At 36.8% G+C, this 12,701-nt stretch overlaps 1 protein-coding gene across 1 annotated transcript in view; it reads right to left on the reverse strand.

Moving 5' to 3' along the window:
- Nucleotides 1–766: 766 nt before the first annotated feature.
- The window catches only part of LOC131250981 (stomatal closure-related actin-binding protein 1-like), a 35,418-nt gene continuing 23,483 nt past the window's right edge, over nucleotides 767–12,701 (reverse strand). The window contains exons 7-13 of the mRNA XM_058251410.1: nucleotides 12,396–12,479; nucleotides 10,458–10,638; nucleotides 9,130–9,246; nucleotides 4,962–5,020; nucleotides 2,629–2,763; nucleotides 1,520–1,669; nucleotides 767–1,102 (exon numbers count right to left, since the gene is read on the reverse strand). Of these exons, the coding sequence (XP_058107393.1) occupies nucleotides 1,055–1,102; nucleotides 1,520–1,669; nucleotides 2,629–2,763; nucleotides 4,962–5,020; nucleotides 9,130–9,246; nucleotides 10,458–10,638; nucleotides 12,396–12,479 (774 nt within the window). The 3' untranslated portion in view covers nucleotides 767–1,054. The remainder of the gene's footprint in view (nucleotides 1,103–1,519; nucleotides 1,670–2,628; nucleotides 2,764–4,961; nucleotides 5,021–9,129; nucleotides 9,247–10,457; nucleotides 10,639–12,395; nucleotides 12,480–12,701) is intronic.

Raw genomic sequence — 12,701 nt, forward strand, 5'->3', positions numbered from 1 at the left:
GGTTGAGGTGTACAGAAGGAAGGAATAGGAAGACTTGTTCGGATACCAAGGATAAGACCCTGGATGGAAATAGGCATTGTGGGTGCATGGATGAAGAGAAGAAGATCACCGTCTTCTTCTCAAGAATAGCTGCTGAATCCACAAGGGAGAATCTCTAAAAATGAAAATAGAATTGATATTATTGATGAAAAGTGTTTTTTACCATGTACTTAATGGCATCATATAAGCAGAAGAAGACCTAGACTTCTAATCAGACTCAAAATACTAAACAGTAAAGATTACTAAAAATAGACCCAAACTTGTATCCAACTCTTAGATGATTAACATAGGACTCTTAGAACCCTAGAAATAGCAAAAGAAATAGAACTCAATGAAAATAGTAAGTTTTGAAATAAACTCGATTTTGACCTAGAAAATGGCCTTTTCGAGAAATTCCTCAAGGCCAACCAACACCATAAATTGCCACATCGCAAGGCTCCCAACAACATACATACATGCAAAGCTGATAACCGGTCGCAAAGTTATGGCTGTCGGAAGCCATGGTACGCATTTACGTGGGGTTTTTTGTTTTCCAAAATGGGCCCTTCTGGCCTGAATTGGTGTGATCCTGGCACTCCAATGAATTGCTCATGACCACCCATCCTACATCAGATATCATTGGCAAAACAGGAGCAGATCCAGATAGCTGTGACAAGGCTATGATGGTGATGGTGATGGTGATGATAATGATGATAGGTATTTATGAAAACTCACACAAATGCACCACTGTATCAATGCTCAAAACTGTCATTCCACATTTAAATCAGCAATCAGAGATGTACTACAAAATCAAGCATTCAAACCGAAGCTGTATGAGTAGTTAAGAGAGACAAGAAGGCAAAATAAAAAGGATGCCTTTGTTGTTTGAGGCGCAACCAGAATAGTGGAAGCCTCATTTTACAAATACAAAAAACATGTTCTCTTTTTTCACTGCGACAAACATACAAATGCACAAACTTCTGAAACCTCAACATACTTACAGTTACATTAGTACAAAGGAGAAGGCGGTCAACTTTTACTGGGTTCCCACAGCGGATCGATCACCCGGCCCACCAAGCATGATCTGGCAATCAGCATTTGAAATTCAGATTTTAAGGAACTAACAAAAAGATGCCAAACCCAATTACAGTATTTTAGCCCCTGATGAAGTTCACTGCTGGTAAAGTTTCCTATCATTGTCTAATCAAGATCACAGTGTTGTGAAGTGGGTCCCCACCTGATCCCAGTAGCACCTAAAAGGTCAAAGGGTGTTCCTATTTCCATTACTGTTTGGTATTGATCAGATGCAATCATTTCTCAGTAACAATGGCCCTACTATTGTCTTTGTTGTTGCCTTCATTTAACCTACAGAACCCAGTACGCCAAGGTGTCCAATTCGCCATGTCAACCAGGGCCCCAAACAATAATTTTCCAAAAAGCAGGACATCTACATTAAATAGGTGAGAAAGAAAACACGATTTTAAAAGCAAGAAATACTCACATTACAATCAAAGGCAAATCTCCTGGCAAGCATAATTGCTGCATTCCTTTCTCGCTCGGACTCAAAGGCCAATGCAAATGAAAGCCCCTTCTTTGGTTGCCAGAACAATGCCTGAGCTGCAGCATTGCCACCCCCTCTAACTCCGCACAGCTAGATATGTACAGGCACAGCAATGGTATTAGAAATGTCCCAGCAAGACTCTAAACTCAGCAGGAAAAATAATAATAATAATAATTGTAGAAGATAAGTTTCAGTTGATTGCCCCAGCCCTCTTCCAAGCTCCTTCCACTCAATAAATCTCCAACACACAAGTTTATGAGGTGGCATGTAAAATGGAAACACATTAGGTGGCTTCCATTTTCCTGCTTTCTCCGCCCTCAATCACAAGTTACGAAAGAGTGGGAAGGTTCCAGTGTCCCATGTATTCACTTGTGATGTGGTATGGATGTAACACATCCTGTCCACCTTACGAGCCAGGAATGCCCAAACATGCCTTAATCACTCAGGCTTGAAAAAAAAAAACCTAACAACTAGGCATTGGGTGGTTAGACAGGATCAGAAAATCACACATCATCAAGCTTATATGCTGGGTTTTGCCCATGTATCCAAACAGATGTGTTGACCTGTAAAGTGAGTGTCTCGGTGTGCATTTGCATATATGAAGAAACATCAAGGACAATTGTTTGTTGAAGATAAATTGCATAATTTTTGCACACAAATTACCAAGACAATGCCTACAAGACCCGGAATGTTCACCCACCAGGCCGCACTATAGCCATGGCACAAAATTTAGGCTGGTCAGATGATGCTTACCTCTCGATATATATATATATATATATAATCTTTATTTGTTTGTTTTCCTCTAGTAGAGCAGTTATGATTGTCCAACCAGACTGATTTTTTGGGCAATGACCCATATATGGTGGGGCCTCGCAGATGAGTGGTCCATCTTTTATATGCTTGCCATGTTGTTCCCATGGAAGACCCATGTAAAATAGAAGGTGCAACAAGTCCTGCAATTAGCTTTCAGCTTGTTTGAATGGTACCACTTCTGTTTTGATGTTCTGTTTCATTGAAACTAGGATTCAATTCTCATGTAAAGTTATTACCTGCATTGAAGAGGAGTAAGGTTCTTTGGCCTTTGTAATCATTCCTTTACGGAGTCTTATCCTCATCTTTCCCACATGAAACACATATATTGAATGTGAAGGATGATCATGTCCATTCATCTGAGTGACAACCACCTACCATGCAACACGAGAAACAACAAAGGGAGTAAGGACATGTGAGGTATACATTGAGATTTGAGAGCCTCCATGAAACAATGAATACAACAAGATGACAGCTTTTATGAGGAAAGCCATTGCACAACCCGCTTAAGTAAATAATCTGAAACCCCATGGGAAGAATTCATTTTTTTAGCACAGTCTATTGTTATAATCACAGAGTTTGAGAAAGTTTAAGAGCTAAAATTATTCAAGGGCAAAAAAAATCAACTGAAATTCACTTCAAGAATTTCCTTCTTTTTTCCTGTTGGTACTGGGGAGAATTTTCTCAAGTTGCAGAATGATAAGAACCTAAATGGAATGATAAGAGCCTAAATGATTCATTTAGAGGGAAGAATCGGATAGCTCCTTTTTTCTTTCCTTCTTTTTTTTTTCTTCTTTCTTAACACCCACCCACACCCACACCCACACCCACGCCCACCACCCATACCTGCACCCGCGATAGGATAGCTCAAATCTCAAAAGGAGGGCAAGAAAAAGAGATGGTAGGCAAAGTGAAAGTTCCATACAGGCCATGATATACCTATAACATACCAAAGACAACTGGACTCATGAATACAAAGTGTCACAGAAGTAACACGGGAGACGTTAATTAAAATTTTTAAATAGTTAATCATTACCATGGTTTCTAAACATCACCCATTACAGTATGCATGGACCAAGATGCATACATTACGAAGTGTTTTTTTATTTTTAAGCTATCACTGATAAGGGACTCTAAATCATTCCAATTTCCCATTGATGCAGACAATACACACGAGGAATTGTCCAATACATGCCAATACGCCTCAATGTTGGAGCACAATGATACATGCACTGACATGGAATTAGAGACTGTGTCACTGGCAAGCCCCACTTGTTCCAAAATATATCATCTTCATGATAAGTTAGATTGGAAGTGGCCACGGATTTTTTGAAGATATGATCACATTTTCAGCCCCCAAACTTCTGACTCATTAAACAACTCCAGAAAAGCCAGGCTTTGTGAGGCATGCAACCAATGAATAATAGGAAATAAATAACAAAGACCAATGAAATGAGAATCCCCACTCCCAAAGTTTCGAATTTTAATACATCATAACCATGTAAATACAAGTGGAAAAAATTGAACCCTTGTTATTTTTCTAAATCCATCACACCAGCAAGGAGAGAATTGCACAAGTCCCACAATGTCAATTTGCAAGGTGAGGAGGCTCCAGAAATATCAAAAAAGTAGGAAACATCAGCAACAAAATGTAAAGTGGGCCAAAGAGAGAGGGGTACACAACTCCATAGTTTGTGACTTTGCTACATAGAAGTGTCAATCTCGTGAGCCAAAATTCAGAAATGGTTATAGTACAGCAATAAACCCGACTTGGAGGAATGTGGCTGCAAGGAAACATATACTTGTTTTTATTTCAAAAGTGCCCCAGGGAACATCACAATGCACTCTCCAATGCAAACTTATGAAATATCCTCTATAACATATTTAGACAATTAGAACTTACAAGTATTCTACGAAAATCAGGCACTAGACCAGATACCATTTTACAGGATTGGAAATATATAAAAATTGTCAGAGGATGGAAGAAATAAACATGCATTGGATTGACATACTGAGTGTGAGGATCTCCACTGACAACAACCATGATGGAAGAAATCGAATTGTTGAAGTGTTACAGTAGATAGTTCTATTTCCTCATTTATTTGTATTTCTTCATTTTGGTACACCTTGGAGCACCATACTATTTTGTATTAGGGTCTAACAAAATAGATTAAGAGAGAAGAGAATCAAATCTCTATGATTATTCTTTTCCAAAACTCTCTTTTCTTCTCTATAGGAAGCAAAAGCGATAACATTCTGAAAAGCAAAACATCAGGATGAAGTTGTTTCTCAACTATGAGGATCTCAACAAGAAACTCCAAAAGATGCAAAATCATATTCCAGTAATAAAAGAGCAAATTAGATAATTCTAATAGCAAGTACATGCAGACTCATTGAAACCCCACTTGCTACCTAACTAGGGAACTAACCACAACAATTTTATAAATTAAAAAAAGAACAAAAAAAATTGAAAAACTACTCCTAAGTCATGTAATTTAGATAAACAATTCATAGTAGGAAACCCCTATCAATGCACAATACAGCAAAGTGCAGAAATTAAAAAATCACGTACATTGAACTCAGTGTCAGCTTTCCTTACAAGTGCCTCTACATAGCTACCCAATCCTGCAGCTGTTAAACATAATCAAGTCAGACTAAATTTAACTAATCTTAATAGAAAAAAAATTTTAAAAAAATAAAGTAAAGATAAAACAACAATTTGGCTCCACCATGGAATAAAAATATAAAGAAACAGTTAGTAGAATGTTCCACTAGTTTTTTATTACCACTCTCCATGATTTTAGCCTGAAGAAAGCAATGGAGGGATGGAGAGCTACTTATGCATTAAGAACAGCTAAAACTAATACATATTAGGCTGTGAAGGTCAAGTAGCAGTTTCAAACTAGTATATTTAGAATCAAAACACGATGGATAAAAACTAACATCTGCATACAAACTTCAATACTAATTAGCCTCCTATATTTTTTTCTTTTCATGTTAGAATATATAAAGATGTTATTCAGGATATATATATATATATGATTAACCTATATACCAACCACATGATTTACCTACCTGCATGTTACATATATCACCTTGAAAACATTTTTATAAATGAATAGATTTTATTAATTTACAAAAAAGAAGACTCCACCTAAATAAAAATTACCTACATATTTGTGTTTCTTTCCACGTTAGAAGTTGAGTTCTATTAAGCCCACATGCGTGTACAGCACTCTCCATCTACACACCAGTGCACATGCTAATCTGGCACACATGAAATATCTGAGCTGCACACCAGGTGGCCATGCTGTCTAGATTCCCTAGCCCGAAAAGCTAGTAGGTTTACTTATTAGGTAGGCTGCAGCATATAAAAATAAAATAAAATAATTAAAAATTAAAACCAGATAGGGGAAAAAAAAAACTTGTTTTATCCATCCATTTGTTTCATACACAGTAGTCCACTTGATGAGTCAATTGGCCTGATTTTTTGGGCTGGAATATCTAGACAGTGCAGTCCACCTGATGGACCATTCAGATCTTGCACATTCTTTCATATTGGAACAAACGCTGTGACTTTGATGGAAAGGGTATACATGCATGTGGGTTTGGCAAACCTTTTAAATTTTTATAAAGATTCTATTCATAATAGAATAACATAGATAAGTAATGAATAGTTTGACATAAGTGCAATACATTCATATTTCACTTTTAGAGATAACTGTGTTGGAAATAATGCCTAGATTTACAAGAACACGCGTGAAAGGATTAATGACTCCAATTTTCCTTTCCGGATAACAAACAGTAGTTATACTCATGTGCAGTGTTGGGCAGGATTGTGATCAGTGAATGGTGTTTAGTAAACATGGATTAGTGGGCTCCAGCTACGGCCTGCATCCTACTTGACCATGTCCTTTTTGCTTTCCGTCCAGCAGTCGTACGTATGTGCGCGTTCACACACAGCGGTTTGCTTGGCATCTGCCCCTTCGTCATCTTAGTTTGTTGTTCACCCCTTGGGGCATTCATATAATAGTTGGGCTGTCTCAACACTGGGGGGGACCATGCCGGGATGTGAGTGGTGCCAAAGACTTTTCGATGGCCAATTCCAAGAGCTAAGGTAAAAGAGGAAGGTTTATATTGTAAATCATAAAACCCTTTCCAATACCATCTAGAAGCCAACCCCAAACTGCTGGGAGAAAGGATCAGATGATGGTGGTGACGAGTGTTGGAAATATTGAATGATGTGCTTGAAATACCATTCTATGAAAAATCGTCTAGCAATGAGTACAAAAGATATAATATAAACAGAGAAGTGAAAAATGAGTTGTGCCTTGTATGCTAATCAAACACAAATCCCATCAGGTGGACAAGCACCTATCACCAAAAAACTAGTCACAGCCAGTGTTGTCAAAATCCTACGATTAACAATTTACGATATACAATTTGCATTGAATCTTAAGAAAAATTATTTGAATCCCACCTTGAATCCCTTTGTATTGAATCCTATGATTTACAATTCAAATCCCAATTTAGGATTCAAATTATACTTGTTCTCTTCTATTTTAAGCTTCATTTGGCTTTCATTTTATGTTTTCATATTGATGGGGGGTTCAAGAATCATTTAGAAAAGGTAAATTATTTTATTTGTTCTTTATAAGAGATTAAATGCTATCTCTTTAACATTAAATCATGGAGCTCTTTTTTAATGATTTCTTACTTCTTAACTGGCCGAAACACCAAATTGATGTCTGACTTATCTAGAATGTTTTTATGGATGGTTACAAACATGTTGACTTATATGTATTGTGGAATGATATTTAGAAATCAAAATATCTTTTTTCATTGGTCTATAGTATCAAATGCCACTTTTCCAATGTGATTCTACATTCAAGAAAGGTAACAAGAACATAAATTATTAAAGGATCCTTGTGTGTTTTTAGGGAAATTTCTTGAAAGACAAAAATAACAGAAAGATAAGAATCCTCTAACACTTCATGGCGTGGTATTGCTTGGTGCATATTGATAGCAGGAAGATTGATGAGGTTTTTTTTTTAATGACGATAGGGTGTCCACGCTCCTTTTGAAGGCGAGACTATTCCCTGCAAATGCACACAATGCAAGCCGTGTGTGGAATCAAAACCACATGCATCAGGTAAAGAACGGGGAAGGGAATCGAAACTGCGCTGGTGGAAAGCAAACCCACAATGCTAGCCGTTCACCCAAACCCCGGGCTGGTTTTTTGTACTTATATTTTCCATTTTTTTTTCTATGTTTTTTAAGAAAATTATTTATAAACAAAAAAAAAAAAAAAAACTTACGATGTACGATATGATTTGCGATTTGATATGATTCAAACCTTATGATGATTTGCGATATGATAACGATTTTGACAACATTGGTCACAGCATAAAATGTGACCACTACAAGTAGTGATTTAAATATCGATAGTATTGACCAATACTATTGATATTGCCTATGACCGATGTGATATACAAGAGAAGTTATTAAATTCTCTTGTATCGCACAAAATATTGCAATGTATCGCCAATATATCACAATTCATTGATACGTTGCAATATTTTGCCAAAATCCCTTCATAAAACTCCCCCGTATCGTCGATACATGTGATACAGTGTGATATATTGCAATGTGTTTCAGTGATATATCGATACATTGCAATATTTTGCCAAACCCTTCATAAAAATCCCCCATATCGTTGATAGATGTGATACATTGTGATACATTGCAATATGTATCAGCAATACATTGCAATACATTCCTCCAACGGAAATTTGCAAAAAATAAAAATAAAAATTTGCAAAACCCCCCACAAAAATCCATTTTCTCCCCAAAAAAAAAAAAGATTTGGGGGAATATGTTTTTATATTTGTATTGTATGATTTATGAATTATGTGAACCCATTTTGGATATAATTGCATCAATTCCGTCGAACAATGGATAGCTTAGGACCATATATAAAGGAAACTTTTATGCATACTTTTTTTTCTTTTTCTTTTTCTTTTTTGTCTTTTTTTTCTTTTTTTCTTTTTTCTGAGTTCTAATCATGTCACTTTCAACATATCCTAAAGTTTTATTGAAAATTTCCATTATTTTACAATGTTTCCCTCAAACGGCGATACATTCCCTGATACATGTGATATTACCCAGGCAATACCAATATGTTTCTGTATCCCAAGGGTGCAATACATGCATCGATACCGATATTTAAATCTCATCAGAAGCCACAATCTATAAGTGAAGAAATAGCATTTCATGAAGCTAGTATAAGCAGGTATAATGATTAGCAACAGATATCCCCACATTTCTCAGACCATTTATTCTGGTTCAGACATCTGATGAGCAGACCCCTTTACTTCCTTGGCTAGCCCAGTGGGCAATAAATCTATAATCAGAAGCAGTAACCATCAAATCCACCATTGGGCAAGGAATATATAGCATGTTCCTTCCTTGATGTTTGGTGATCTCAAGCATTCTATTCCCCAGATACCGCACTCCATTGATCTCCAATAATCTTATCAAAAGGGCGTGTTCCTACAAGAATCTCTAATGCAAAACCGAATTTGACAGGCTGCATTATATGTAGATTGCTAGTAATAATCCATTCATGAAACTTTCCACTAAAACTAATTTGGACATAGAATCATTGCATTTCCTTTTTACATTATAGACGAGATAAAGAAGCATAGCCGAGATGAAGAAGCACAAGGTAAAAATCAAACCAGGATCTATGGGGCCAGTGGTAGTTATTACAACTCTTTGGTCATTTGAAACAATTTCTGCTTGCAAATATCGCCCAACATCATAAGGCTCTGGAGCATAAGAAGATTTTGTGGCACCTGAAGACAGTGGTAATTGAAAAAACAAAGGGTTAGTCAGATATGTTGTGAATAAATTAGAAAAGGGATATATCAAAAATCATGATGCATGTATGTGAGATTAGGCATGCTTATCATATGCTAGGTTTTACAAAATTGGAGAGTAGAAACCAGAAGAGAATAGCCATTCCACACATGGATGTAGAGTGGTAAGGGATGCACAGCAGCACCAAAACAGAGATAACCGACCACTACTCACGATAGTCATGAAGAAAATAGCAGTAAAAGAATAAATAGACTTCACAAGAAGGATAAATGGTGATCTATCAACGGTCATGAAGAATCATGATTTCTGGCAACATATTGGAGCATTGCCTTTCTGTCATTAAACGTTTTTTCTTACATGAAAGTGTAGCAAAAACCCAAAACCCCAAAAAGTATTCGAATCTTTTAGTCTTAAATGTGTTATTGAAAGTTAAAAAGTTTCAGCAGAACCAAGGAAATCTTTAGATTTTAGCACTCGGTAGCCTGCACCATTAAGGCATGTCTGAATACGTGGAACCCAAAGGAAAAGAAAGGTAAAAAAGAAAAAAAGAAAATAATGACTGTGTAATTCAAAATTTCCTTGAGCAGTGTTACAGCATGGATTCCAATTTACTTGCTTTGATAGCAAGTGGAAATATCATGTTACCCTCACAATATTCACCTGTTTTCTTGTGCCAAGAACCCAAATGATGGAAAAGTGTAATGATTCCTTTGTGAAATCTATTGTTTTCTTTACTATTCAAACAACACAAATTGTCATATCAAAGGAAAACCCCTTCCTTTTCTTTCCTTTGTTTGGCATGGAATCCTTGGTATTCAAACATGGCCTTCATGTAAGGCAGATAACTGTAGTTTTAATTAGCACACAGGGCAGGTATAATTCAGAAAACAACAATCAGAATGTCTGCCCAAATGGAAAATCAAGAATTACATAACTAGGATATTGCAGAAGACAACACAAGTATAGGAAAGCCATCTTGATAGTCATGGGACAAGATTACATGGGTGCATGACAATCATGAGGCAAGATTACATAAGTACATGAGTAACCATGCAAATACAAGAAACATATTGATTCATAGTGTTGTAAAAACAGTATAGCTGAGTAACTGAACCACTTGGTTAAGCATCCAACATACGGACCATTAAGAATTATGCCTCACCACTAATAAGAAACATGTACTTACCTGAAATCATTTCCTTTTTGCTTCCTTCAGGTGATATGCGAAACCATTGAATAGAACATTTCGAAATATCTGGAGTGCTATCCGTGCAAGGAACGATCCGTAAACAGGAACCTAAAGTTTCAGAACCATCTAATTCATACAAATGGGATTTATTTTCCTCAAGCCTTTTGCTCATTGCCAGCTGGAAAGAGGGGAAAAGACAGAGCAAGAATCAATCTAAAAGAAATTAACTCTCACCTGCCCAATATTAATCGCCAAAACTAAATATACATATATGAGTGAAAGACAGTGACATTTCAATCAGATATAACAAGCCAATATGTACCTTACGTCCAGTAACAATAGACAATAATCACATGGAGTCAAGCTGTTTGGGGCCCAACATGATGTACATATGCCAACCCATCCAACAGTCGGATCCAATCATCAGGTGGACCACGCCCAAAATCACACTGCTCCAAAAAACAATGGACAACCACCTGAAAGCTCCAAATTGCGTGTGGAGCCCACTGTGGTGCATTTGTGGTATCCAATCCATCCAAATCATTCCTGCCACCATGAGAATGGGATGCCTCAAAAATCACACCAATCCAATCATCAGGTGGGCCTCATCAATCGAATTTAGATGTTTTTGCATGATTTTACATTGTCTATATGGTGAGGCCCACCTGACTTTAGGATTGGCCTGATTTCTGTGGTGTTCCATCTTCATGGTGGGGCATACTTGACGGTATGGATGCCATACACATGTCAAGTGGGCTCCACACACAACTTGACTCCACATGGGATCAACCCCATGTCTCATTCCCCCTAAAGAATTTCAAAGCAGAAAAGATAAATAGTAATAGGACATAAATATGAAATTCCATATCTTGGTATTATGGAGAAAAATTATGCTCCCACAAGATGGAAATAGGAAAAAAAAAAATCAGCACCATGTTGAGAGTAATTTCTCTCTTCAATCCATGCACAAAAGGATAATCAGAACAGCAGAAATATTAGAAGTTAAGGATTGAACTCCATTCAAACTCAAATAAAGGATGTTTGATAGAACTAACACGGATTGCTAGTCGTGCCTAACACAAATCCCTTGAACCTTGGGCATCTAGAAATCATCTTGAGCTAGTTTGCAGTTTTTGCCCAAATAAGTAGTGCCTCCAAACAACCCATATTTAATATTAAAAAAAAAAAAAAAAAATTTACTTAGATTTCAATAAAAATAAAGGATGTTTGATAGAACTAACACGGATTGCTAGCGTCGTGCCTAACACAAATCCCTTGAACCTCGGGCATCTAGAAATCATCTTGAGCTAGTTTGCAGTTTTTGCCCAAATAAGTAGTGCCTCCAAACAACCCATATTTAATATAAAAAAATTAATTACTTAGATTTCAATAAAAAAAAGAAAGCAATGCAAATAAGTAGTGTCTGTGGTCGGAACCTGGTACCCATAATAGCATCCTTGCAAACAATGTTACCTCTAGCATAAAAGGAGAACAAGAAACCAAAAAGAACAACTCTTTTTCATTTGACATGAATGTGAAAAAGCTACCATCCAAGAATATGTGCAGCACATAAGTATGTCAAAAACATCCCGATACAAGTAAGAGGATTGAAATTTTGGTGAAGAAAAATCCTCAACAAACTCAGTCACCCAAATATCCATCTAATATGCAACCCAGTACACATGTACAGCTTCATGATATAAGATTGTCTTACCTCTAAAATTCCTCAAATCTATATATGAAGCAAGAAGATAAAAATGTGAAATTCGCGAGCATGGGTAGAAAAGAAGACGGAAATAAAATAATAAATTACACTCAAACACAAAAGCTAACAAACAGTTAGCCTAACTTCGTGTATCATGTACTATCCTAGAAATTTAAGCACTAAACATAAAAGAAGAAAAAAAAAATCAAGGGAAGGTGTGAGTATAAAACCTCTTTCCGGAGCTGAAGTGAATACATAGATTTCTCCCGAAGCTGGACTCGTAATGCTTTAAGTTCATGCTCCATGTCCATAACCTGAGGAAAAATTTTGGTTTCTAATTACCAAGAAATTAGTAATGGTCGACAGAAAATTAGACCTGACATGACATCCCTAAACGGAACTAGACCCAGGCTCAGGAGAGGCCTTAATAAGAGATGTTGTCAAAAATTGACTCGCTGGCTGGGCTATCTAGGAGGCCTGCCAATCAAGCCTAAGCCTGAGCCCATCCCATTGGAGAGCTGGGTCCAAAAGCATAA

The sequence above is a fragment of the Magnolia sinica genome, chromosome 7 (assembly GCF_029962835.1).
Source record: "Magnolia sinica isolate HGM2019 chromosome 7, MsV1, whole genome shotgun sequence".
In the NCBI taxonomy this organism is placed as follows: domain Eukaryota; kingdom Viridiplantae; phylum Streptophyta; class Magnoliopsida; order Magnoliales; family Magnoliaceae; genus Magnolia; species Magnolia sinica.